The sequence below is a fragment of the Pseudoliparis swirei genome, chromosome 19, assembly GCF_029220125.1.
Source record: "Pseudoliparis swirei isolate HS2019 ecotype Mariana Trench chromosome 19, NWPU_hadal_v1, whole genome shotgun sequence".
NCBI classification, from domain to species: Eukaryota; Metazoa; Chordata; class Actinopteri; order Perciformes; family Liparidae; genus Pseudoliparis; species Pseudoliparis swirei.
In genome coordinates this window covers 1283473-1310972 of record NC_079406.1, presented here as the reverse complement: position 1 = coordinate 1310972, position 27500 = coordinate 1283473, and the positions used below count along the sequence as shown (strand labels likewise).

At 49.4% G+C, this 27500-nt stretch overlaps 2 protein-coding genes across 6 annotated transcripts in view; both read right to left on the bottom strand.

Annotated features, from left to right (window-relative positions):
• The window catches only part of tspan17 (tetraspanin 17), a 15925-nt gene extending 10112 nt beyond the window's left edge, over positions 1-5813 (bottom strand). For 2 of the 3 annotated variants that reach the window (XM_056438793.1, XM_056438794.1), the window contains exons 1-2: positions 5247-5813; positions 1019-1069 (exon numbers count right to left, since the gene is read on the bottom strand). In XM_056438793.1, the coding sequence (XP_056294768.1) occupies positions 1019-1069; positions 5247-5336 (141 nt within the window). In that variant the 5' untranslated portion in view covers positions 5337-5813. Of the gene's footprint in view, positions 1-550; positions 660-1018; positions 1070-5246 lie in introns of all 3 variants that reach the window. The other variant, XM_056438795.1, reaches the window with a different exon arrangement.
• Positions 5814-7180: 1367 nt separating this feature from the next.
• Positions 7181-27500, bottom strand: part of LOC130209240 (synaptopodin 2-like protein) — a 27923-nt gene continuing 7603 nt past the window's right edge. For all 3 annotated transcript variants that reach the window (XM_056438771.1, XM_056438770.1, XM_056438769.1), the window contains 3 exons: positions 27034-27500; positions 12825-14830; positions 7181-11267 (listed from right to left, as the gene is read on the bottom strand). The exon at positions 27034-27500 is cut by the window's right edge and continues 745 nt beyond it. In XM_056438771.1, the coding sequence (XP_056294746.1) occupies positions 10071-11267; positions 12825-14830; positions 27034-27202 (3372 nt within the window). In that variant the 5' untranslated portion in view covers positions 27203-27500 and the 3' untranslated portion in view covers positions 7181-10070. The remainder of the gene's footprint in view (positions 11268-12824; positions 14831-27033) is intronic.

The following is a 27500-nucleotide window of genomic DNA, read 5'->3' as shown; positions in this document are numbered from 1 at the left end:
CGTTGGTCCCAGTGGAGGGCGAGGCCATGTCCCGGGGGAGCAGAGAGGTGCATTCTGGGAGTGAATAGTTCTGGTTTCTCACCAACTCGTTCTACATTTCAGGAGGTGTTCCAGAGCAGCGCTCAGAGGAGCCTCTGCATCGCTGCTCTCTGACGCTGTTTCATGGCACTGCTGCAGAATAAAGTGCTTTCATTTCAATTCCAGCATGAAGCATGGAGACATCGGGCCGCGGGCTGGGAAACTAAATCAGTCGCAGAGTCCCAAATTCTCCGGGACGCTGCTCTTCACCACTCGGTCTAATCCCTTCACACGCGAGGTTCTCCGAGGTTCTCCGGTTCGAGGCCATTTGCATCGAGTCCGCGACCAGACGTTACTAATCGCGACACGCTTCCACGCCGCTGCGGCGTTTACCGAGCAGACCGGCACAAATTCTGCCTAATTAATGAAACAAATTGCCCGTTAACTGGACGGCGTTATAAATACGCGGACGTGAGCCGCTGCACACGAGGCTTAATGGAGACGAGTGGAAAATATACAGAATTCAGATTACATGCAAATCTGGGGCGATCATCCTGTGCCGGTGAAGACACTGAACGTGTGGCTGAAGACCTTCCAACTCCTTATTTTGAGTTATTTACAGCGCCTGGGAAACTCTGCAACTAATGGAAAAAAATATTATTGGCTCAATGGAATTTTTCAGTCACAAAACAAATGTTATAATGAATCACCTGAGACGACCATGAGAAGGAGTTATAATGGAATCAAGCATTCTGATTGGCTGAGAGTCACGGGGTGTACTGTATCGAGCCGTAATGTCCCGTAACAACTGTACTGCCTCTCGGACCTCGTGGCTTAAGCTTTCCTTTGAGCGCTGGGGAGCGTTACCGGAACAGCGCCTTTAGTTTCCACGCCACTTTTCTGAAAAGCAGTTTTCACCTGAACTGTTTCGTTCAAATTATTCTTCCATCTCATTTCCGTAAAGAAAAGAACTTTGTGTTGGCGTCACGCGTTAACTCACCTTCTCCGCCCATGCCCACAGGCCGATGGCCAAGAACGACGCTCCAAGCAACTGAAAGACAAAAGAACCTCAATGTCAGAGGATAAGAATCAGAGAATGATGAGGACATTAAGAAGAGATTAAACACACACACACACACACATCTGAAAGCCCTCTACTGCCCTTTGTTAAACTGCTGTGGGTGAGGCTGTTGGTAAAAGATGATGTCATGAACCCGTCACCGGTAGAGAGAAGCTCACCAGAAGCTTACAGAGACCGTCGGCTCTCAGAGAGACGGCCGAGTGGAGCGACACACCTGACCTCAGGTTAGAGTCGCTGCTCGCTCAGGTGGCATCTGATACCCCGAGGGTTCAGGTAATCCCTCAGGGTTCAGGTACTCCCTGAGGGTTCAGGTACTCCCTCAGGGTTCAGGTAATCCCTCAGGGTTCAGGTACTCCCTGAGGGTTCAGGTAATCCCTGAGGGTTCAGGTAATCCCTGAGGGTTCAGCCTCCCGTCCCAGAGGAGGGTGAGTAGAGCTCACGGTGTAAAACACTCCAGAAAGTCATTTGAAGTCGGCTGCTTGAGACGGAAAATAATCTGAAGTAAAGATGTTGTTTTATGATTGTTTTCTTCTATTTACAACAATGTTAGATATCAGACTGTCATTTATTATTTGGAAAGAGATGCACATAGGTTGTGCAAGGTTGTTCTCCAGGCTGTTAAACGGTGCTATTGATTATACGATTGACATTAATAATAACAGTTCTACATTTGATGTAAGACCCCCTCTGTTCTACTTTACACACAATGAGCTTCATTATAGAAGCACATTCAACAAAACAGTCCTGCTTTAAGTGAATATCGGTTTATATTATGGTTTTATTGGTATAATAAAATGTCCCTCCTGTGAGATTTGGGATGGGAATGAACTATAACGATAGAGACATAAATATAATAGCTCCATTCAAACTGGATTAAATCATATTGTTAGGAAGCTGATTGAATGAAGAACAACAAACAGGCCTGAGGCACCACAGGTGTAGTGAAGGGTGGAGGTGTGGTAGGTGTAGTGGAGGGTGGAGGTGTGGTAGGTGTAGTGGAGGGTGGAGGTGTGGTAGGTGTAGTGGAGGGTGGAGGTGTGGTAGGTGTAGTGGAGGGTGGAGGTGTGGTAGGTGTAGTTGAGGGTGGAGGTGTGGTAGGTGTAATGAAGGGTGGAGGTGTGGTAGGTGTAGTGGAGGGTGGAGGTGTGGTAGGTGTAGTTGAGGGTGGAGGTGTGGTAGGTGTAATGAAGGGTGGAGGTGTGGTAGGTGTAGTGGAGGGTGGAGGTGTGGTAGGTGTAGTGGAGGGTGGAGGTGTGGTAGGTGTAGTGGAGGGTGGAGGTGTGGTAGGTGTAGTGGAGGGTGGAGGTGTGGTAGGTGTAATGAAGGGTGGAGGTGTGGTAGGTGTAGTGGAGGGTGGAGGTGTGGTAGGTGTAATGAAGGGTGGAGGTGTGGTAGGTGTAATGAAGGGTGGAGGTGTGGTAGGTGTAGTGCAGGGTGGAGGTGTGGTAGGTGTAGTGGAGGGTGGAGGTGTGGTAGGTATAGTGGAGGGTGGAGGTGTGGTAGGTGTAGTGGAGGGTGGAGGTGTGGTAGGTGTAGTGGAGGGTGGAGGTGTGGTAGGTGTAGTTGAGGGTGGAGGTGTGGTAGGTGTAGTGGAGGGTGGAGGTGTGGTAGGTGTAGTGGAGGGTGGAGGTGTGGTAGGTGTAGTGGAGGGTGGAGGTGTGGTAGGTGTAATGAAGGGTGGAGGTGTGGTAGGTGTAGTGGAGGGTGTGGTCCTCAGATGAAAGAGAGACAGAACTCTCACTTCCCAGGATGTAGAACCAGGTTCACTGACGGCTCCTCCAGGTTCTGACCACCTGTGAAATGGTTCAACGCCCCGTGATGAACTCAACTCCACCACGAGAACGTCTTCACAGCATCAGCACCGCGGCATCCTGCCGAGCTCGTCACCTCCATCGCCCTGCACCTCACTGAGGGACAGACAACAGACCTCTCACCCCCTCACTGAGGGACAGACAACAGGCCTCTCACCCCCTCACTGAGGGACAGACACCAGGCCTCTCACCCCCTCACTGAGGGACAGACACCAGGCCTCTCACCCCCTCACTGAGGGACAGACAACAGGCCTCTCACCCCTCACTGAGGGACAGACAGACACCAGGCCTCTCACCCCTCACTGAGGGACAGACAGACACCAGGCCTCTCACCCCCTCACTGAGGGACAGACAGACACCAGGCCTCTCACCCCTCACTGAGGGACAGACAGACAACAGGCCTCTCACCCCCTCACTGAGGGACAGACAACAGGCCTCTCACCCCCTCACTGAGGGACAGACAACAGGCCTCTCACCCCCTCACTGAGGGACAGACACCAGGCCTCTCACCCCCTCCCCCCGGTGCTCCAGCTCGTCTGTCAGGTCCTGTTTCTCAGAACTCAGGCGAACATCTTCCCGCAATTACTGACGGAAACAACCGGCGAGCTGGAACTTGTTCCCGAGAGGCAGAGGACTCAGACTCACGGCGCTTCACTCGGAGCGTCAGAACATTGTGAAGGACGCGAGTACGACACCACGGCCCGTGTGCTCGGCGCCGCTCGGTGCCGCTGGATCACACGGCACCTTTTCATGCGAGACGCCAAATGTTACACGAACTGACCTGCAACACGTTTCTCACACACACACACAGTGTCAGAGTCGAGTGTGAGACTCCTACGTTTTTGGATTGGAGTCAAGTTATTGTCATTGCAGAGGCAACGGAATGTATCCTCTGTACACATGACATCTATTGCATCTGTCCATCCTGGAGAGGGATCCTCCTCTGTTCTCTCCTGAAGGTTTCTTCCCTTTTTTTCCCCCTGAAGGGTTATTTGGGAGTTTTTCCTGGTCCGATGTGAGGTTTTGGGGCAGGGATGTCTATGTGTACAGATTGTAAAGCACTCCGAGACACATTTGTAATTTGTGAAATTGGGCTATACAAATAAACTGAATTGAATTGAATTTAACCCCTCCTTAGCAACTGGGGGTTCAGTGCCTTGCTCATGGACACTTCCACTTGCAACTAACGGGGATCGAACCGACGACCTTGGGGTTGCAGGACGACCGCCCCCATGATGGTTGGATGAGGAGCGAGGAGGTGTGGAAGAAGAAAGGAAGGAGCCATAGGAGGAGATCCAGTTGCATGTGGAAAGCCATGAGCCGGATGAGTCCATCAGAACAAGCACATGGGGGGGGGGGTGAACAGTGTCTCACCCCGTCCCCCAGTCTTTGTGTCCTCCGTGCGTCTTTGTGCGTTAAAGGGTGTGTCAGTGAGAGAGACAATGCTTTCCCACAGAGGACTATAGCGAGGAGGGAGTGAACAGGGGCGCGTGAAAAGAGAGGCGCATGGGGGGGGGGGGGGGCTTTTACTTCCAGCAGTGTGTGGGAAGACCCTCTGGGCTGCAGGAGGAGGAGGAGGAGGAGGAGGCTGAACAGAGGAACTTTTCAGACGGAGGAGGGATCCATGTGGAGGAGATGTGGCCCAACAATACAAATGGGATCCATGTAGTTCCTCACAGCACAATGGACCCGACCTTCACCACCAGAACAGCGTCAGCCGGGCTTTTGTCCGTCTCCACCGGCGACACTCGACACCCGCAAACCGTCACCAGATGGCACTTTACTTCTTTCTTTTTAGAAACTCCATAGTTTAAGCCAATGAAGTCGATCACTGTCCCTTAACTTGTCGTTTCCTTTAACTTGTTCTGTGTTTCTTGGGTCCAGGTCACCCTCGAAAAAGAGATTTTTAATCCGGATGGGTTGAATAAAGTTTAATAAATATCATTTAAGTGGGGATGTGAGTGACAACACACAATTGGCAATTCTAAAAAAAGGCAATTTCAGATGCATGTCAAGGAAAAGTTGCATCATGAGAACAATAAACACAGAAGGCTTTGTTTGGGTAGATAATGTGTATAAAGTATAAAGTAGTAAATCATTACAGCCCAGCTGCAGATTACCAACGAATACCAGTGACTTCCTCTCTAAGTAATCAAGTTGATCCACGAAGCGAGTAAGCACAACAACAACAACAACATGTGGCAATTCATTTAATACTTTTCTGTGAAGTTAAACGACTGTTTTACACCTCAGGGATCATTTGAGTTCCTCCCTCCAGCTTCTCCAGCTCAACTTTAAAGTTGTAAACACGAGCGTGTTGGACTTTGTTTACTCACCCAGAACAAGATGTTGAACCCGAATAAGAAGTACTTGACGCAGCAGCTGACCTCGGCTCCTTTATAGTGATGATGGTGTTTTCTACTCATTCTTCCGGCGGCTAACGGCGAAGCTAACTACCGTCAGATAGTTACCTCAACGCGGCTGGTTCTCTAAAAAGCTCCCGGTTCGCTAGCTCCATTCGGCTACCGCCGCTCACCGCCCGGGGGTTCCCGCTCCGGGCCGCATCGGAGGAGTTAAAATCTAATTAATAACAAAATAGTTACTCAACCATTTGGCTCGGGAGGCCAGCTAACTGGCAACTTCCACGGTTAGCATGAGCGGCTAACAACAACAAACGGGCCAGCGCTCGGCGTCCAGTCGAGTTAGCACAAAGTTAGCTCGCGGCGCTAACTTCCGGCGGAGCGCGCGCGCGTTCCCCGGGAGACCGACGTGAGGCTGGCGGCCTTCGGCTCGACGTCTCCTCGGCGGTCGCTATGGCCGCATCGTCCCGAGGAAGCTTCGTCCTGGCGGAGTTGAGTGCTGTCAGACGAGGAAGCGCCGCGCCGCCCGCCGCCCTCCGGCTCGCCTCGCGGGCGCCCCCTGGTGGCGAGGCCCGGCTGTCTGCGGCCGCCATGTTTCAGGCGAATAGACGCGCAGGCGCACGACGTGTTATTATGTCATTATGCAACATCGAGGGGGAGGAACAAGTATTTTAATTACACGGTTTACGGACCACCGAGTTGTTCCCCATCCAATGAAAATTAGTCATGTGACAATATATGTATATACTATTCTCCTAATTAGTCATGTGACCATATATATATATATTATTCTCCTAATTAGTCATGTGACAATATATATATATATATTATTCTCCTAATTAGTCATGTGACAATATATTTATATACTATTCTCCTAATTAGTCATGTGACAATATATTTATATACTATTCTCCTAATTAGTTATTTGACAATATATTTATATATTATTCTCCTAATTAGTCATTTGACAATATATGTATATATTATTCTCCTAATTAGTCATGTGACAATATATGTATTTATTATTCTCCTAATTAGTCATGTGACAACATATTTATAAACTATTCTCCTATAGGCTCATTCATATTTACCCCCCCCTCCAACAAATCCATTGTGCCGCAATCACATAATTATAATCACATCATGTGAGCATCCAGACCACATTCAGCTCTTCTCTGCACGCATGGAATGACTCTCCTTTGATAAGGAGTCAAATTATAGCTTTATTTGTTTGTCATGGTATATTTTAGAAGTATATTTTAATTTTTTTTAATATGATGAATCCTTGTAAGAAATGGAGACATGACAGAATATATGAATTGTGTATTTTGAGAATCAGCGGCGTGTCGAGCGGCGGAGCCTCGTTTGAACTTCAGTCTGCAGCCCTACAGGTGGCAGTCTACGAGCTGTGATGAACGAGGCGTAGTTCTCTTTCCTCCCAGAGGAGTCACTGGGAGGGAAACTGCAGCCCCTGAACTATCAGCATGAAACCAGAGAAATACGTCCTCACATGTGGTGCGTGAGCCATGACATGTGTAAGTCATCTACTATTTATGTTGTTGTTAAACACATCAAAGAAGTTTGCAGTGACTGAACATAGACCGTTTATAATAGCTCACTCCAACTACTAAACTGCATCAAATAAAAATAACACTACAGTGTTAATGGAGAAGTGCATGGCAGGGTTATCCTGGTTATGTAAGGGCCACATGACATAGGAGTCCTTGTGTGAGTGGCTCTGTGCAGGATTACTAGGGTCCTAAATTACTTTAACTTCTCCTCATCCGTATGCATGCGTAGAGTTATGCATAAAGTTTAATTTTGGTTCTGTATATTTAGAAATATACATTTCTACTCCAGTTTTCAGTCCACAGTGTTTATGGAATATACACAAAATGTAAGACAATACATTGTTTTTGCAGTTCATTTTTTATTATGCATTGATTTTCAGACATACAGTTGTGAAATGATTTTTAGAATGCTGTATTGAAAAAGAAAAAGAAACTACCCATCTCACGAAAGAACCAACACAATGACTATTTGTGTGTTTGAGGGTGTCGGCGTGTTCAGTGGCCGACACCAATCCATCACACGCGTGACCCTGCCGCAGGTGTCAGGTGAGGTCACCGTGCAGCAGGTGGTCCCTGTCACTCAAAAGATACACTGGAGTAAATATTTAGAAATGTGCTTCTGCTTTTGACTTTCTCGTCACGGAGGGAAGGAGCGGGCCGCCGCCGCGTGCCGGTTCTGGGCGAGACGAGAATGGTTTGAAAAGAAAAGCCAGATGTGGTTTTGAAGTCGGCCGGCGGCTTTACGGCTGTAATCACCACCGTCATGTGGACACAAAATGTATCCGTGCAAGAATGTTGTCATTGTTATTTATTTGTATGGTTCTAATTTTTGAATGACAAGTTTTTAAATGATGTCAATTGAGCCGTTAAAATGGAATTAAGTGCAAATCAAGTATAAAAAAGAAACTTCAGAAGTCAAAGAGAACGTATTAAACAGAGATATGTGTGTATTTAAAATACGACCCACTGCTCTCGTCCTCTTCTCACTTAGATTATGATGACACAACATACTTCTAAGCTTTCTTTAACAACGTTGTGTTGAGCCTCATCCAACCAGAGGGCCTCTGTACAATAAGCATCACGTTCCTTTGACTACAGGTGGTGAAACACACATCTCACATATGAATGTTACGATCAGTATTCCATGACATGTTCTTTGATGACATATATTTGTTCATATTTGTTCATCAATGTTTAAACATCAGCAAAACACCTTTAAAATCTCATGAATCATGGAAACAGCATTTGATTCAACAGGTCCGACCTCCATTTAACTCCTCATCTCCTCATCTCCTCATCTCCTTGTCTCTTCATATCCTCATCTCCTTGTCTCTTCATCTCCTCATCTCCTTGTCTCTTCATCTCCTCATCTCCTTGCCTCTTCATATCCTCATCTCCTTTTCACTTCATATCCTCATCTCATATCCTCATCTCCTTGTCTCTTCATCTCCTCATCTCCTTGCCTCTTCATATCCTCATCTCCTTTTCACTTCATATCCTCATCTCATTGTCTCATTTCTCCCATATCCTTATACCTCATCTCTTCATATCCTCATCTCCTTGCCTCTTCATATCCTCATCTCCTTGCCTCCTCATATCCTCATCTCATCTCATATCCTCATCTCCTTACCTCCTCATCTCCTCATCTCCTCATCCCCTCATCTCCTCATCTCCTCGTCGTTCTCTGTCTGTGCAGCTTACATTCATCTTAGTAGCTGCAGTACATATAGCAACATAAAACATAACAAACAGTTTATTATTGTGATTATTGCACCGTTATAATTAAGCACATGATTTATTTCAGATGGATTAGAATGTATAATAAACTGAATACTGTGACCCTGTATGATAAAGTGACAGCATGTGTCCCACCCACCATATCTGTCATGTCGGTATAATCTAACTCATGATCTACTGTATAGGTCCATCCTTTGTTAATGCAAAGAGAACACCTTAAACACAGTCCAATGACATATATATGTACACATGACTCATTCAATATGTCTCGTTGATACCCTTAAAGTCTCTTCCCATTATAACGTGCATCAGACGCACTTATTATTCACTGATAACATTACAAACGGAATAACACCATTTAACGTGAACAGGTGTGTATGGGCTGTGCAGGTGTAGAAAGTACAAGGTTAACTCAAGTGACTTCAATATCTTTGGTTCCTTTAGTCTTTTTGGTATTAAGAAAGCGTACAAGCCACAGCCACCGCATGATGTTAGAGCTTGTTCTTGTCAGTCCTTATGGGTCTTATACAATACTATGACAACTTCATACGACATGGACCATCATCCAGGATCCTCTTCTCTTAATCTGATGGAATGACGTCAGAAACCCTTTAACTGGTCGATCCAATGCCCCCAAAAGGTCTCTGAACACTGAACTCCTGGTTCCTGTAAATCCCTCACAGGTCCGTGGAGACGGGGCTCCTCTCCCTGCAAGTCCCTCAAAGGTCTATGAACACTGAACTCCTGGTTCCTGTAAGACCCTCAAAGGTCTCTAAACACTACTGGTTCCTGTAAGGCCCTCACAGGTCCGTGGAGACGGGGCTCCTCTTCCTGCAAGTCCCTCAAAGGTCTCTAAACACTACTGGTTCCTGTAAGGCCCTCACAGGTCCGTGGAGACGGGGCTCCTCTTCCTGCAAGTCCCTCAAAGGTCTCTGAACACTGAACTCCTGGTTCCTGTAAGTCCCTCACAGGTCCTTGGAGATGGGGCTCCTCTTCCTGCAAGTCCCTCAAAGGTCTATGAACTCTGAACTCCTGCGTTGGTTCTTCCTGTAAGTCCCTCAAAGGTCTATGAACACTGAACTCCTGGTTCCTGTAAGTCCCTCACAGGTCCTTGGAGACGGGGTTTCTCTTCCTGCAAGTCCCTCAAAGGTCTCTGAACACTGAACTCCTGGTTCCTGTAAGTCCCTCACAGGTCCTTGGAGACGGGGCTCCTCTTCCTGCAAGTCCCTCAAAGGTCTATGAACTCTGAACTCCTGCGTTGGTTCTTCCTGTAAGTCCCTCAAAGGTCTATGAACTCTGAACTCCTGGTTCCTGTAAGTCCCTCACAGGTCCTTGGAGACAGGGTTTCTCTTCCTGTAAGTCCCTCAAAGGTCTCTGAACACTGAACTCCTGGTTCCTGTAAGTCCCTCACAGGTCCGTGGAGACGGGGTTTCTCTTCCTGTAAGTCCCTCAAAGGTCTCTGAACACTGAACTCCTGGTTCCTGTAAGGCCCTCACAGGTCCGTGGAGACGGGGTTCCTCTTCACCCTCAGGCTGCCGCCCCAGCCTCGGGGGCAGGTGTTGTAGGAGTGTGATCCGGGCGACCGGAGGCCCGAGTCCTCCGACTCGACGGAGGTGTCGGAGTCGGTGAGGGAGCGAGTGTTGTAGAGCCTCACGGGGGAGCAGATCCTCTGCGTCGGCGTTGGAGGCGGGCTGGTGAACGTCGGCGACTGGGCGCCGAAGGCCCGCGACTGGAAGGGGCTCATGGGGGGTTTGTGGCAGTCGTAGCCGTGGTGGGAACCTCCCAGAGGGGAGATGGGGAGGCTGTGCCCGCTCAGGGCTCCGGGGGAGGGGCTGTTCTTACGCTTGGCTGCATTGATGATGTTCTTAGCCAGGAGGCGGTGGTTGGCTTTAGAGTCTGGGTTATTAGCAACGGGCGACATGCAGCGACTGTCTTTGGGTGGGGGACCGGGAGAGCTGACGGAGGATCTGTACAGAGGTCTAGTGGCCTGGAAGGATAAACTGGTCTGAGAGAGGGCAGGAGACTGGGAATGTGAGCCCCAAGGAGGAGAGACGGGAGATATAGATGTTTGGGTTGGTCCGGAAGTAGGAAGACATGAAATGGTGGAAGACTGGGGATGCTGGCCTACCACTGGGGACTGGCACCTTGAAGCCCAAGGAGGAGACCGAGGGGAAGTAGTCATAGACGCTTGGGATGGTCTGAAACCAGGATTGGAGGAGATGCTGGAGGACTGGGGATGCTGGCCTACCACTGGGGACTGGCACCTTGAACCCCAAGGAGACCGAAGGGAAGTAGTCGTAGAGGTTTGGGATGGTCTGAAACCAGGATTGGAGGAGATGTTAGAAGACTGGGTATTCTGGCTCACCATCGGGGACTGGCACCTTGAACCCCAAGGAGGATAGAGTGGAGAGGTGGCTGTAGATGTTTGAGGGGGTCTGGATGTTGTCGTGGATAACTGGATGTTCTGGCTGGCCATAGGCGATTGGCATCTCGTGACCCTGGAAGAGGACACAGGGGACGTGACCGAGCGGCTGAAGATGGTGGTGGAGGGCCGATCCGGTTGGAGACTGGCGGTCCAGGTCCCGGCGGCGGGGCCCTCTGGGCTGCTGAACCGTCTGGTGAGGCTGGGCGTCCTGGTTGGCGTCCTGGTCTCACTGGGGGGTTCAACTGGGAAGGAATCTGTTGGCGTCTGTTGACAAATAATGTATTTCAGTAAACATACATTAGAAATACAGCTTGCAAAATAATAGCGATGTTAGTATAATGTATCGTAAATAAATGTCCTCACTGTTAATTCTAAGGTTTTGATGTTACCATGACAAGATATTTTCTTACAAAAGACCAATATTCTGCATTGAAACAGACGCTAACCCTATTCAATAAGACTAAGTGAATGTGTTTTGGTATCTATGTGTTACGTCTTATTCAGGTCATCTTTGTTTATTGCTTTCTTGAATACGCCTGGCTGGTCTTCAGCGTCTCTCAGGTTACCGTCATCTGGCCGTCCTGAGGTGGATAACCTTTATGGGGATATAAAGTTACTCAACTAAAGCAAGAGCAGCACTCCCTCTCATGCATATAATAATTAAGTGAACACTATCTCCACTGGTGATCATGATACGACAGGCTAAGAGCCCTGAGAAGTTATGGTCTTTTAAGATTAACGTCACATCTAAAAAGTTGAAGGCATAAAACCATCTGAAGGCAAACAACAAGGATTTTACATGAGCACACATCATTAATATGATTATTAAAGTGTCAAATATGCTATAATGGCAAATTAAATCGTACATACTATGTTCCAAGATGGATCTATTTATGGAAGGTATCACTTGTATTTGTGTGTTGACTGCAGTGATTGGAAGAAAGGCAGGAAAGTGAAATAAGAAAACACCAAACGGGGAAATTAATGGTTCGAAAGAAGCCAGGAAGTCAGGAAATGAGAAAAAGGAGAAAGAGGTCACATCAGAGTGTAAGAATAAAGTTTTAATCAGAGGAGGAAACACACAGAAAGCAATTAGCAGAAGAGAGAAGCAAAGTTGATGAAAAGAAACAAACATAAACCCTGCAGTCCTAAAAGAAAAGTGATTTATGATGTCCTGGAATTACTGCTTTAAGTCACGGAAACAATACATTTGTAGGCTCGCGAGGCAAATTAGTATGCAGCCTGTACTTTGAAACATCAAAGAATCCGACCACACAACATATACTTATGTAGAAAATGCTGGAAAGCCGAGTGAATTACCCCGAAGACATAAGACCATCTGTTAAAGTGCTTCGTGGAGCAGCGTCCCTGGTGCCCAAAGAGTTGGGAGACTAAGTGGAAAAAGTGTGAGGTGATTTCCCATCACATTTTTAAAACTTACTGAAAATGGATGTATTTTAAGGTATTTTCCATACCCAAGGCTGAGCGCCTTTGGCTATGGAAGTAATGTGATTATATCAAGGCACATTTAAATGTAATTACTGCTGTTTAGTTGTTTTTTTACTGTAGAAAAGTATAAATTAGCTGAATAATTAAGGTATAATCACTTAGATCAATTTGTTACGTCTCACCCTCACTTCTAACACATCAATTGCTTTCTGACTCAAATATTCCACATCGTTGCATACCTACAAAACCAGAGATGGAACTAGAAGAAGGCACTAGTTGAACACATGTAGCCCTAAAAGCAGCCTTCGTTTGTCAATCTTCCCTCAGATTTAAACACATTTTCTAGAAACGGTACAGAGAGGGTCTCCACACCTGTGGTGCGATTCCCGCCTTCTTGGCAGAAAACGTGGGCCGTGGCGCCTGGAACCCCGACCGAGGAGAAGCCACTCGCTCTGGAGAAAAAGCCGCCATGGAAGAGCTGGTCCTCGGCTCCCCGAAGGCCGGATCCGGACGATATTCCGCCGCTCCTCTTGTGGGGCTGAGAGGCAGCTGTGGAGACATCGGCTGGGCACTGAAGTGAGAAGGTAAGGAAGCCTTTCTGGAGAAGGACTGGGACGATGGCAGGTTCCTGGACTGCGGTGCTCCTCTGGGTAGGGTGCTAATGGGGTCCTTGACTGGGTTGAGGATGAAGAGGGAAGCGGGAAGCTGGTATGGCCGGTGCCTCGACAGCTCCATCTCTAACTTGGAGCAACCATTTTCCAAAAGAGGGGCCTCCGGAATTGGCTCTGGTGCTGCCGCCTTTTGCTTTGGCTTTTGGACCACTTGTTGGGCCTTTAGGTTCTGTGAAAGCTGAGCACTCATGTCAGAGTTTTTAGCAATGGCCTTGACCCGGCCCGGCATGTTCGATGGGAACACCCAAGACGGTGGCAGAGACATCGTGGGAGAAGGAGACCTAACGTGTCCTGCATTCTGCTTCTCGACAACGTATTTCTCCATCCTGGACTGACGCTTGACAAAAAGATCAGCCCCCTTTCCTGATACATTGGTGAGGGTCTGCTCCGGCCTGTGTTCGGCCCTCGGACGGGTCCTGGAGGTCTTGAGGCAGGAAGCCCACTCTGGAGCTCTCGCCTCCTCGGCCCTGTCCTCTTCCTTGGCGAGGAAGTTGGAGGCCTCTGCCCCCAACGCCAGCAACTCTTCTTCGGATGCCGGCTCTGGCACAGATCTGTGTCCATGCTTCTTCCTCTCGTCAACCCCTTGCACCAGAGAGAGCAGCTCAGGGTTCGGAGCTACCACTGTCTTCTCCTTGAATGTGAACATTGACTTCCTGTTTCCCCTTTTAGCAGCACCCTCCTCAAGTATTCCTGTTTTGATTTGTGTTATCGGCTGAGGAACAAAGGTGGAGGGCCTTGGGGCTGTTGGAAGGCCGTACTGGGGCATGGGTGGGTACTGGGACACAGAAGACATGGGGAACTGGGGTGGTGCATTAAAGGAAGGAGACATAACAGGAGACATCGGAGGTGGACTGGAGTAGTAGGTCTGCGGAGGTTGGTTTGTGAAGGCCGGTAGAGGAGGTGTGGGATACAATGGAGGCGGAGGGGGAGGCGAGAACGCCAATGGTTGAGGGGCAGAGATAGCAGGGAGAGGTGGAGTGGCATAGGAAGGAGGAGGCGGGATGCCCATGACGGGGCTGGCCACCTCTGGAGACTGCACCGTCAGTGGCGAGAAGAAGGGCCTGGCGGTTCGATTGGTGATGGCACTCGTCTGCTTGGATGTGGGCACGGACGCCCGCTCGGTTCCAGAGATACTCTGGCAGCCATTGTGAAGCTTTCCTTGGGGAGCCGGCCCAGTGAGAGTGTCGTCCTCTACTTCATCATGTCTCATCAGAACTGGATCAGTATAATTACTTCCAGGGGGAATCTCGTGAATTTGATCTCTTGCCTCTTCCTCTTCCTCCTGCTCCTCATTGACTGGGAGGAAATGTCTCTCTTGGATAGCAACGTCCTCCATGTAGTCTCCCTTCTGAAAACCCTGACCCGGTTCCTCTATGATATCCCCTCCTGAATGCACCCTCCCCGGTGCTGGCTTGGTACCGCTGTTCTTGAGGTTCAGGTCTCTATCCTTGTCCTCAGTGCTCCTCTCTGCCCATGCCGGTGTGTTGGATGAAGGGTCTGTTCTTACATCCTCAGCTCGGCCTCCCCCTGAATCCTCGCCACAGCTTTCCAGCGTAAAGGCACTGACCCTCTGCCGGCGGCGGTTGAAGAGCTGCACGCCTCTGGAGCTGGAGCTGGACGGCACGGTGAGCTGAGCGGCGATGATCTGACTCCTCACGCGAGCCTCCTTCAGCTCCTTCTCTGATAAACTGGCACTGCGGGTCAGATCTGGAGGGAAAGAGACAGAGAATAGATCAATGAGAGGCATGACAGAGATGTTGGAGGGATGATAAAAGAGACCCTGACTGTGGGAGACTTCGCAATGTGCTGCATCTACTGTTCAGAAAGAGACAACTCCCTCAACACCCAATTAAAACTCACCAAACCGCTTTTATGTACAAATAAAGAGGACCAGCAAAGACACATTTTTAACAAGTCTGAGATAAAATATTCTCTTTAAAAAACCCACATAGTTGTTTGTACAACATGTGGTTTGAGTTGTTCTCTACAGTCCTTTAGATCACACCCAATGCAGCAAGAGAAATACGGCTCTGTGGAGACATTTTAATAAGCTTGTTGAAGAAGTTATTTAAGAAATGTTCCTCAACGTGTCTCTCAGGACTAAATATATAGACCAGGAACTAAGGGATCAGGAACTAAGGAACCAGGAACTAAAGGATCAGGAACTAAGGGACCAGGAATTAAGGGACCAGACCCTAAGGGATCAGGCACTAAGGGACCAGACACTAAGGGATCAGACACTAAGGGACCAGACCCTAAGGGACCAGACACTAAGAGACCAGACACTAAGGGATCAGGCACTAAGGGACCAGGGACGAAGGGATCAGGCACTAAGGGATCAGACACTAAGGGACCAGACACTAAGGGATCATACACTAAGGGACCAGAAACTGAGGGACCAGACACTAAGGGATCAGACACTAAGGGATCAGACACTAAGGGACCAGACACTAAGAGACCAGACACTAAGGGATCAGACACTAAGGGATCAGACACTAAGGGACCAGACACTAAGGGATCAGACACTAAGGGATCAGACACTAAGGGACCAGGAACTAAGGGACCAGACACTAAGGGATCAGACACTAAGGGATCAGACACTAAGGGATCAGACACTAAGGGACCAGACACTAAGGGATCAGACACTAAGGGATCAGACACTAAGGGACCAGACACTAAGGGATCAGACACTAAGGGATCAGACACTATGGGACCAGACACTAAGGGACCAGACACTAAGAGACCAGACACTAAGGGATCAGACACTAAGGGACCAGACCCTCAGGGATCAGACACTAAGGGATCAGACACTAAGGGACCAGGAACTAAGAGACTAGACACTAAGGGATCAGACACTAAGAGACCAGACACTAAGGGACCAGGAACTAAGAGACTAGACACTAAGGGACCAGACACTAAGGGACCAGGAACTAAGAGACTAGACACTAAGGGATCAGACACTAAGGGATAAGACCCTAAGGGACCAGACACTAAGGGATCAGACACTAAGGGATCAGACACTAAGGGATCAGACACTAAGAGACCAGACACTAAGGGATCAGACACTAAGGGACCAGACCCTCAGGGATCAGACACTAAGGGATCAGACACTAAGGGACCAGGAACTAAGAGACTAGACACTAAGGGCCCATCTCGTGAAGCAGGAGGACTTGTTGTCCGTCATGTCCGTCATGTCTCACCCTGATGCTGCAGGTTTGCTGTTTTCCTTGAGAACGTGGCTCAGTTGAAAAGGACCGTTTGTTTTTCAGGCTCAAGAAGTGCAGCAGGAACTCGGTCTCTGTTTCCTCTGCCGAGTCCCTCCCTGAGCATTCCTGCAGCGCTGAGAAAACTCCCCGTCGGAGCTTCCAACATGCCTTTGGTTTCTCTCTGGAGTTAATGTGCTGCTCCAAGCCTTAATAGACCTTTTTCTTTTACAATCTACGGCTCCTAAAAATGACATATTTCGTCTGCTGTCTATAAACATGCTATGCAATCAAGAGTTCCCATCTAGAATATACTGACTGCACGCTTTAAGGAGGAAAAGCATAGATAAGTTAATAATAATAATAATAATAATCATTTATTTTATATAGCGCTTCTGTTGTGCACCGACAGATATGCTAGAGAGGTTCATGTCATTTATGTTAGCTTTCTCTCATTCCAGGCTTCCTGATTGTTTTCACCTGTCATCACACCTGTCTCCTATGCTCATCAGTGTCAGCCCTGATTGGTCCCACCTGTGTCTTGTTACCATGTGCTTAAATTCCCCTGTCTCCCAGTGTTCCTTGTCAGTTCGTCTGGTCTTTTGCCATGATCAGGTCGGGTTATGTTGTGCTCTTGAAAAGTTTTTGATCCCTCACTACGTGAGCGCTTTCATTTTGTTCACTGCAGAACCGAAAATAAAGTACTTACAAATACTTTATCTCTGCCTCCCGGGTCGTGCAATTGGGTCCTACTTCCTAAGTGTCTGAGATCGTAACAGAACGAACTGACCACATTATGGACCCAGCCGACCCAAGAACATTCCGCCCGCCTGTCGGTACAGGGCGTGACGATTTTTCATCACGAAAAAACTGGACAAAGTCAGCCGGAAATACAAGAGCTGAGAGGGCGCCAGGCCGGGTTCAGGAAGAATTATCTACACAGATGCAACAACTGGTTGCCCAAATGAATAATTTTTCACTCATCAACAGACTGCTCCTCCGGTGACGTCATCCACAGCTGAGAATTTGCCTGTCAATACTCCAGCTGACGACCCAGGTCAGGCTGTTTCCTCCCGTTACGGCTGGCTCTTCCGGAGAGATTTGCCGGAGACTCTTCAATTGCAGAGCCTTTCTGGTACAGTGTGATCTGCATTTTCAACACAACCCAGCAGCTTTTTATCTGAGCATGGTAAAGTGGCGTTTATTGTGTCTCATTTAACGGGAAGAGCTGCAGCCTGGGCTACTGCAGAATGGTCTAGAGACACAACTATGTTACTCATTGGCCGATTTCATAGAGACTATGAGGCGCATTTTGACCACTCATCGCCTGCTACGGAGGCCAGCAGAAGACTGTTTCAAATCGTCAGCTCAACCGTCAGGTGGTTGATTATGCCATCGAGTTTCGTACAGCAGCAGCGGACAGCGGATGGAATGTTCCGCTTCGTGACGCCTTCATGACAGGACTTTCGAACCGATAAAGGACCAGCTGGCTCCACTGGAGACACCCGGGATCTGGAATCCTCATCGCTGTGGCCATCCGGATCGATAACCGTCTTCGGGAAAGAGAGAGCGTACCGAGATGTTATTCCCAGCTTCCAGAATTCGCCTCGGAGGGTCGCGCCGCCAGCGGAGGATTTCCAGCTCATGTTACCGGACCATCAGAGGACTACACTTCCGAATGACTCGGGGAACCCATGCAGCTTGGAAGAACCAGGCTTTCTGGAGGAGAGGCAGCGCCGCGTCTGGGAGGTTGCTGTTTCTGCAGCCGGGTCATCAACTCGCTTAATGCCGGGAAAGATCGTGCTCACCAGTCAAAAGCAAGTTTCCGCAGACTTCCCTCCTCGACCTGTTACTCAGGTAGACATTTGTATTAACAATCAGACCTTTGACCAGGGTGTGTTAATAGACTCAGGGGCTGACGAAAGCCTTATAGACTGGGGCCTAGTCAAACAGCTAAAAATAAAAACTGTCGCTATCTCATCCTGTTAGTGCCAGTGCCTAGGGGCCGCTTGTTGTTCACAGTTACCCATTGCACTGAGCCCATACGGATTACTATAAATAAGGACCATAGCATGCAATTTCATATTTTTGAGTCGACTCAGCACCCGATTATTTTGGGGTTTTTGGTTGAAGATCCACAATCCTCACATAGACTGGCCTTCAGGAAAGTTAAGGAATGGGGAGAGGATTGTAAGGGCAGGTGTAAACTTCGCAACCTGTTAATGCACCAACAGACTCTAGTAGGATCATTATAGATCACCCTGACTATCCTGATCTACACAAGGTACCTTCCTGTTACCATGATTTAAAAGAAGTGTTTAACAAGTCTAAAGCCTTGTCGCTACCTCCTCACCGAGATTTTGACTGTACCATTGATCTCTTGGCCCCCAGCCCCCATTCCCAAGGGGAGACTTTACTCGATTTCGAGACCTGAGAGAACAGCAATGGATGAATACATCTCCTCTTCACTCAAATCAGGGATTATCCGTCCTTCATCGTCTCCAGCCGGAGCGGGATTCTTTTTTGTGGGAAAGAAAGACGGGTCTCTGAGACCTTGCATAGACTACAGTCCACTAAATGACATTACGGTGAAGAACCGCTATCCTCTGCCACTCATGTCATCTGCTTTTGAACTGCTTCAACGAAGATATTCACCAAGTTGGATTTAAGAAATGCATATCACTTGGTTAGAATAAAACAAGGGATGAGTGGAAAACTGGATTCAACACTCAGAATGGTCACTATGAGTACTTGGTAATGCCTTTACTGTGCAATGCACCGCTGTTTTTCAAGCTTTTGTGAATGAGGTTTTGCGGGAATTCTTGAATATTTCAGTGTTTGTGTATCTGGATGACATACTGATTTTCTCCCCAGACGCTAAATCTCATGTTAACCATGTCCGCCAAGTTTTGCAGAAACTACTGGATAATCAGCTATATGTCAAGGCAGAGAAGAGTTCCACACAGAAGAGGTGTCTTTCTTAGGATACATAGTCTCACCTAATCATATCCAAATGGATCCTGCGAAAGTCAGTGCAGTATCCCAGTGGCCCACACCAGACTCCAGGAAAAGGTTCAGCAGTTCCTAGGATTTGCTAACTTCTATAGGAAGTTTATTAGAATTTCAGTTCTGTTGCTGCTCCTCTGCATGTTCTGACTTCTCCAAGGTTCCTTCAAGTGGACCCCAGGCAGATCTTGCTTTCAAACTTCTCAGAGATAGATTCACCTCAGCTCCCATACTCACCATTCCAGATCCCCAGCGCCAGTTTATGGTCGAGGTGGATGCTTCCAATGAGGGAATTGGAGGAGTACTGTCTCAACGTTCTGCAGAAGACAACAAGATGCATCCATGTGCTTACCTGTCGCGAAGTTGACAACGGCAGAGCGGAATTATGACGGGAAACACAAATTGTTAGTGTAAAAGCTGCCCTCGAGGAATGGAGACACTGGCTAGAGGGTGCAGAGCAACCGTTTTAGTCTGGACAGATCACAAGAATCTAGAATATATAAGAAAGGCTAAGTCTCAACTCCCGTCAGTCTTCTGTCAGGCCAGGTGGACACTTTTCTTTAGTAGATTCAACTTCACACTCTCTTTTCGTCCCGGTCTCAGAATCAAAACCCGATGCTTTGTCTCGTTTACGATCCCGAACCACTCTATGTAGAGCCCAAGACCATCCTTCCACTTAACCGGGTGATCGAGCCTTTCCTGGCAAGTGGAGTCAGACGTTAAAGAGGCAAATGTCATGAATCCAGCGCCTAGCGAGTGTCCCAACAATCTGCTGTTTGTTCCTGAGGCTCTTCACCCAAGGTCATCCACTGGGCTCACTCATCTGTGCTTTCGTACATCCGGGAGTAGCAAGAACAATGTTCAGGATTCAACAACGTTTCTGGTGGCCATCCATGAAGAAAAATGGGCGAGTATGAGCGCTCCGGTGTGTTCGTGTAATAAGACCTCATCTCAAGTTAAGATGGGCTTGCTCCAGCCGCATCGTCCTTGGTCACACATTTCGATGGATTTTGTGACAGGATTTCATCCAGAGGCAAGACTACGGTTCTAACAGTGGTTGATCGATTTTCAAAGATGGCTCACTTCATCCCATTGACCAAGCTTCCTCTGCCAAAGTCACAGAGGTCATGATGAATCACGATTCAGGATCCATGGATTCCCTAATGACATTGTTCAGGGGTCCACAATCATTTCCGCCTTCTGGAAAGAGTTTTGTCGACATAGGTGCCACCGTCAGCCTGTCATCAGGATATCACCCTCAGTCAAATGGACAGTCGGAGGCGTCTGAACCAAGAACTAGAGACTACTCATTGTTGTCTGTCTCCGGAACCAGACCACCTGGAGAGCCACCACATGGGTCGGGTGAGGCCACAATACCCTTCACGGCGGCCACAGGTCTCTCTCCATTCCATTGTGTCAATGGTTTCCACTTTTCCCTAACAATGAGGAAGAGGTGATGGTTCCATCGGCACATGCCATGATCAGACGTTGTCGCAGAGTTTGGGCTGTCGCCAGTCTCTTCTCCAGTTCAGCTCGGATGAAGGCTGTGCGGACGTTCATCGCAGGGTCGCGCCCTCCTACAGTCCAGGCCAAAAGGTTTGGCTCTCTACCAAAGACTTACCACCCATGTCGCCTCAAAGAAACTGGCTCCGAGATTTGTGGGTCCGTTTCCAGTGTCCAGAGTCATCAACCGCCGGCACGCTTGCAACTCCCAGGACCTTGAGAGTGCACCCAACTTTGCACGCCTCTAGTAGCCAGGTGTGATGTGAGACACTTGTTGTTCCCTTCCAGCCCCTCCACCGCCCCAGTTCTTTGAAGGGGTGACGCTTACAAGGTCCGTAAGCTACTGGAGGTCCGTAATAGGGGAGGGGCACCCTGGTAGACTGGAAGGGTTACGGTCCTGAGGCTAGAAGCTGGATAGCTGCTAGACAAGACTCTTATCTCAGCCTGGGCCATCAGGAGTTGGCCCTAGGAGAGGGGGTACTGGCACCAACCACAGATATAGAGGTTCATATCATTTATGTTAGCTTTCTCTCATTCCAGGCTTCCTGATTGTTTTCACCTGTCATCACACCTGTCTCCTATGCTCATCAGTGTCACCCCGCCCTGATTGGTCCCACCTGTGTCTTACTTGTTGCTAAATTATAATTCTCTCCCAGTGTTCCTTGTCAGTGGTGTCTGGTCTTTGCATGATCAGGTGGTCGGGTTATGTTGTTGCTTGTTTTTTTTTCACTCCCTCACTGGCGCTTTCATTTTGTTCACTGCAGAACCGAAAAATAAAGTACTTACAAATACTTTATCTCTGCCTCCCGGGTCGTGCAATTGGGTCCTACTTCCTAAGTGTCTGAGATCGTAACAGCTTCTCAAGTCACCCGAAGTCGCTTTACAGAGTTGAGTTATAGATTCGCTGATGGACCTTTTAAAAGGAGAATAGCTGGTTATTTGACACCCGTTATTCATCTAATTCATGTAACGTCTGCTGGAGACATTCAACGTCTCACAGCCGGAGACAGCTACATCATCTGATCTCATCATGTGCCAATCCCAATTACTATGCGTAAATCAATCACTTGTAAAGCATTCCTAGAGAGAGACTTCTGCATGCAGCTCTTTTTTCCTGGCAGACTGAATAAAGCCACCATGCAATAATAAATATGATGCGTCTGTCATTGATCTGACAGACTTTCAGTCGGCCTCAGTGTATTTATCTCTCTGCCATGAGTTCCTTTCACATGAACACACATACAAATTCAATAGCGTATGTTTATTTTTCTGATTATTTCAATATATAAAGAGGAACTTTAGGGGCAGTTTGGATGATGATCATGTGCAGTGCCGTTAGATGCACAGAATCACCCCATTTAATGATGCGGCCGGGGGGGGGGGGGTTGTTTATGACATTCTTTTTAATTTTAGACTAAGTCTGCAAGGAAATACATCAACGTCAGCATCAACTGTGGTAAATCCCTCACTCCCCCAGGAGGTGATGCTATTAAAAACTGATATATGAACCACCGTACATCTTATTATCAGCAATATAATGAAGAGCGAGCGTCCTTTAAACAAGCAGTCCTCTCACTGCGAGTGGCACGATCATAAATCACCTTCACAGACTTTGTATTTCATTGTTTCTCCTCCAGTCAGAGCGGCGAGGCATGAGGAGACAGAGCGTCTGCCTCTAGGGGGCGCCAGGCATCACGCTGCAGGTGCAAATCCCCTCAAATCATGAGCAAAATCATCTTATCATCAGTTATCTGATTAAATGTCTCCAGCCACGTCGTCATGGAATATCCAGTGATATGTAAACTAATAAAACATGTTCATATCTAACATATAAACTTAATCTGATGTTCTTTTTAGATGACGTCGTCGACCACAGAGTTCACATGGAGCGGATGACACGGAGCAGTGGAATGGACTTTGGTTAAAATAACTTTATGAGTTTAAAGTTTATAGTCACTAAAACAACACGCTGCTTCTAACAAGTCCTACTTCTTCACGAGATGGTCCCTTAGTTCCTGATCCCTTAGTGCCTGATCCCTTAGTTCCTGATCACTTAGTGCCTGATCCCTTAGTGTCTGGTCCCTTAGTGCCTGATCCCTTAGTGTCTGATCCCTTAGTGCCTGATCCCTTAGTGCCTGATCCCTTAGTTCCTGATCCCTTAGTGTCTGGTCCCTTAGTGCCTGGTCCCTTAGTGTCTGATCCCTTAGTGTCTGATCCCTTAGTGTCTGATCCCTTAGTGCCTGGTCCCTTAGTGCCTGATCCCTTAGTGTCTGGTCCCTTTGTGCCTGATCCCTTAGTGCCTGATCCCTTAGTGCCTGGTCCCTTAGTGTCTGGTCCCTTAGTGCCTGGTCCCTTAGTGCCTGATCCCTTAGTGTCTGGTCCCTTAGTGCCTGATCCCTTAGTGCCTGATCCCTTAGTGCCTGGTCCCTTAGTGTCTGGTCCCTTAGTGTCTGGTCCCTTAGTGCCTGATCCCTTAGTGCCTGGTCCCTTAGTGTCTGGTCCCTTAGTGCCTGGTCCCTTAGTGCCTGATCCCTTAGTGCCTGATCCCTTAGTGCCTGGTCCCTTAGTGCCTGGTCCCTTAGGGTCTGATCCCTTAGTGCCTGATCCCTTAGTTCCTGATCCCTTAGTGTCTGGTCCCTTAGTGCCTGATCCCTTAGTGCCTGGTCCCTTAGTGCCTGATCCCTTAGTTCCTGATCCCTTAGTGCCTGATCCCTTAGTGTCTGGTCCCTTAGTGCCTGATCCCTTAGTGCCTGATCCCTTAGTGTCTGGTCCCTTAGTGCCTGATCCCTTAGTGTCTGGTCCCTTAGTGCCTGATCCCTTAGTTCCTGGTCCCTTAGTTCCTGGTCCCTTAGTGCCTGATCCCTTAGTGCCTGATCCCTTAGTGCCTGATCCCTTAGTGCCTGGTCCCTTAGTGCCTGATCCCTTAGTTCCTGGTCCCTTAGTGCCTGGTCCCTTAGTTCCTGATTCCTTAGTGCCTGGTCCCTTAGTTCCTGATTCCTTAGTGCCTGATCCCTTAGTGCCTGATCCCTTAGTGTCTGGTCCCTTAGTGCCTGGTCCCTTAGTTCCTGGTCCCTTAGTGCCTGATCCCTTAGTGTCTGATCCCTTAGTACCTGGTCCCTTAGTGCCTGATCCCTTAGTGCCTGGTCCCTTAGTGCCTGATCCCTTAGTGCCTGGTCCCTTAGTGCCTGATCCCTTAGTGTCTGGTCCCTTAGTGCCTGATCCCTTAGTGCCTGATCCCTTAGTGCCTGATCCCTTAGTGCCTGGTCCCTTAGTGCCTGATCCCTTAGTGTCTGGTCCCTTAGTGCCTGATCCCTTAGTGCCTGGTCCCTTAGTGCCTGATCCCTTAGTGCCTGATCCCTTAGTGCCTGGTCCCTTAGTGCCTGGTCCCTTAGTTCCTGATTCCTTAGTGCCTGGTCCCTTAGTTCCTGATTCCTTAGTGCCTGGTCCCTTAGTTCCTGATCCCTTAGTGTCTCATCCCTTAGTGTCTGGTCCCTTAGTGCTCCAGTGCCTGTGTCTGGTCCTTGTTCTGGTCCACAAGTGCCTGGTCCTTAGTGCCTGATCTGATAGTGTCTGATCCCTCCTGATCCTCCTGATCCCTTAGTGTCTGGCACTTAGTGCCTGATCCCATAGTGCCTGATCCCTTCGGCACACAGGCAGCAGACGGGAGTGCCTGGTCCTTAGCTAGATCCCTTAGTGCCTGGTCCTTAGCAGGAGGCTGGAGGCCTGGTCCTTAGCTAGAAGCTGGAGGTGGTCCTTAGCAGGAGGCTGGAGGTGGTCCTTAGCTAGAAGCTGGAGGTGGTCCTTAGCAGGAGGCTGGAGGTGGTCCTTAGCTGGAGGCTGGAGGTGGTCCTTAGCTGGAGGCTGGAGGTGGTCCTTAGCAGGAGGCTGGAGGTGGTCCTTAGCAGGAGGCTGGAGGTGGTCCTTAGCTGGAGGCTGGAGGTGGTCCTTAGCTGGAGGCTGGAGGTGGTCCTTAGCAGGAGGCTGGAGGTGGTCCTTAGCTGGAAGCTGGAGGTGGTCCTTAGCAGGAGGCTGGAGGTGGTCCTTAGCAGGAGGCTGGAGGTGGTCCTTAGCAGGAGGCTGGAGGTGGTCCTTAGCTGGAGGCTGGAGGTGGTCCTTAGCTGGAGGCTGGAGGTGGTCCTTAGCTGGAGGCTGGAGGTGGTCCTTAGCAGGAGGCTGGAGGTGGTCCTTAGCAGGAGGCTGGAGGTGGTCCTTAGCAGGAGGCTGGAGGTGGTCCTTAGCAGGAGGCTGGAGGTGGTCCTTAGCTGGAAGCTGGAGGTGGTCCTTAGCAGGAGGCTGGAGGTGGTCCTTAGCTGGAGGCTGGAGGTGGTCCTTAGCTGGAGGCTGGAGGTGGTCCTTAGCTGGAGGCTGGAGGTGGTCCTTAGCTGGAGGCTGGAGGTGGTCCTTAGCAGGAGGCTGGAGGTGGTCCTTAGCAGGAGGCTGGAGGTGGTCCTTAGCAGGAGGCTGGAGGTGGTCCTTAGCTGGAGGCTGGAGGTGGTCCTTAGCTGGAGGCTGGAGGTGGTCCTTAGCTGGAGGCTGGAGGTAGTCCTTAGCTGGAGGCTAGAGGTGGTCCTTAGCTGGAGGCTGGAGGTGGTCCTTAGCTGGAAGCTGGAGGTGGTCCTTAGCTGGAGGCTGGAGGTGGTCCTTAGCTGGAGGCTGGAGGTGGTCCTTAGCTGGAGGCTGGAGGTGGTCCTTAGCAGGAGGCTGGAGGTGGTCCTTAGCAGGAGGCTGGAGGTGGTCCTTAGCTGGAGGCTGGAGGTGGTCCTTAGCTGGAAGCTGGAGGTGGTCCTTAGCTGGAGGCTGGAGGTGGTCCTTAGCTGGAGGCTGGAGGTGGTCCTTAGCTGGAGGCTGGAGGTGGTCCTTAGCAGGAGGCTGTGTTGCCCGTTTTCAGCCTCCTGCCCCGTTTCTCTTTCTAGAACCACCGCCCACCTCCGTACTTTTCTGCTGATTATATAAACAGAGACGCTCCTCGGAGGAGGAGCTGGGACTTCTGTTGCGAACGCATCGTTGAGTTAGCAGTCGCTCTTTTTTCTGACAGTTCTGGACAAGAATCCAATCAATGACGAGCGCCGAGCGGCTCCTCTCCGTCTCTGCGACGGCGGCCAAGTGTCCGACCCTCGTCGTCGTCTTTGAAGTGCAGCGGGACCCCAGCGATGGACCAGACGCCTGAGGCTCCCCTGACCTCTGCTGCCCCCCTGTCAGTCTCACAGCACCGTGTCAGTATGTGTGCACTCTGGCCTCCCTGGACCCGCCGGGCCTGAAGCTCCAACCTGCAAGGGCCACATAGGAATGTCCAGCCCTCGGCAATGATCCCCCCCCCCTATTACTCATCCGGCATCACCCCCGTGAGGATTTAAAACTGTTTGTGCTGAATTTTACTTGTGTATCAGAGCGATTGTCTCTTCTCTGGGAAGGGGAGGCAGTTCATGCCCTCTCATGGAAACGTGGTGGAAACACCAAATTACAGGATTAACGGAACCCAAATCGAATGTGGCTCTCTGTGGATCCTGTGTGTGTGTGTGTGTGTGGGGTATTACTCATGCTGTGTGTTCCAGAAGGTTCCTGCAGAGGCGGAGTCGCCGTGAACTGTGTGTCTGTTGTTTTTGGTGCCGTGTGCTCCATGTGAGAAAACTCATCAGCCGGTAATGAGTGGGAGGAGGAGGAGGAGGAGGAGGAAGAGGAGGAGGAGGTGCAGATCTTTAACGGTTATGTAATTGACCTTCCTGGTAAACTTCCTCCCAGCACAATGTCTTTTCACTGTCTTTGTAAACGACCTCTGACCCCTGCGCTCTGCAGCCACGTGTTGTCTGAGTTCCTCCGTCTCATGACTTCATGTTGTTGCTGTTGTTACAGCGTCGACTGACTGGCTGACAGCTGACACGAGAAAGACGTTTCAGAGCAGCTTCAGCCACCAGTCAGCTCCACGCTGTCTGGCTCCATATTCAGACACGGCGCCAGCGCCGCTCCACGGCCGCGGGCCGGCTCGTGTTTCTAAGGCATGGAAACAGATGTTTCAGTGAGGAGGCCGCCTGCTTCTCGATCCACTCCCTCAGTTATCGCTCCTCTGATCTGATGATATCCAACATTTAAAGCCTGTATAGCATCCAGACAACCCACTGCGTCTGTGCTGTTGCATCACAGAGGAACAGCCTCTTCCTGGAGGAATAACAACAGCAAAAAGCCAGATAAACAAACACTTACTTGTTTTCCGGCTCATCTGTTCTTTGTTGAATCCGGCCGTTTCCCAGGATGCATTGCACTCGGTCCCAGGAGTGTGTGTGTTGTGTGTTGCCTGGAGAGGTTTCCTCAGTCCTCCAGGACTCCAGCTCACTCCCCTCCTCACGGACGGGTGGCCCTTCTCCATTTCCATCGCAACTCAGAGTCAAGCGCCTCTCGAAGGGGGAGACGTGTGAGTCCCTCCCGATGATGATGATGATGATGATGATGATGAGAGGAAACCGTCAGTGCAGATGCGAGATGGACGTCTTAGTCCTCACAGGCAGGCGGTGGATGTGTTTGGAAATACGAGAAAACCCTCAAAGCAGGGAGGAGGGGAGGAGGAGTCATCCTTCCACATGTGGTGCTGCGGACCGCCCGAAGAAGAAGAAGAAGAAGAGTTCTCTGGCTCGGGTCCTCATGAACGACCAGGAGCTCCCAGGAGGGTCCGC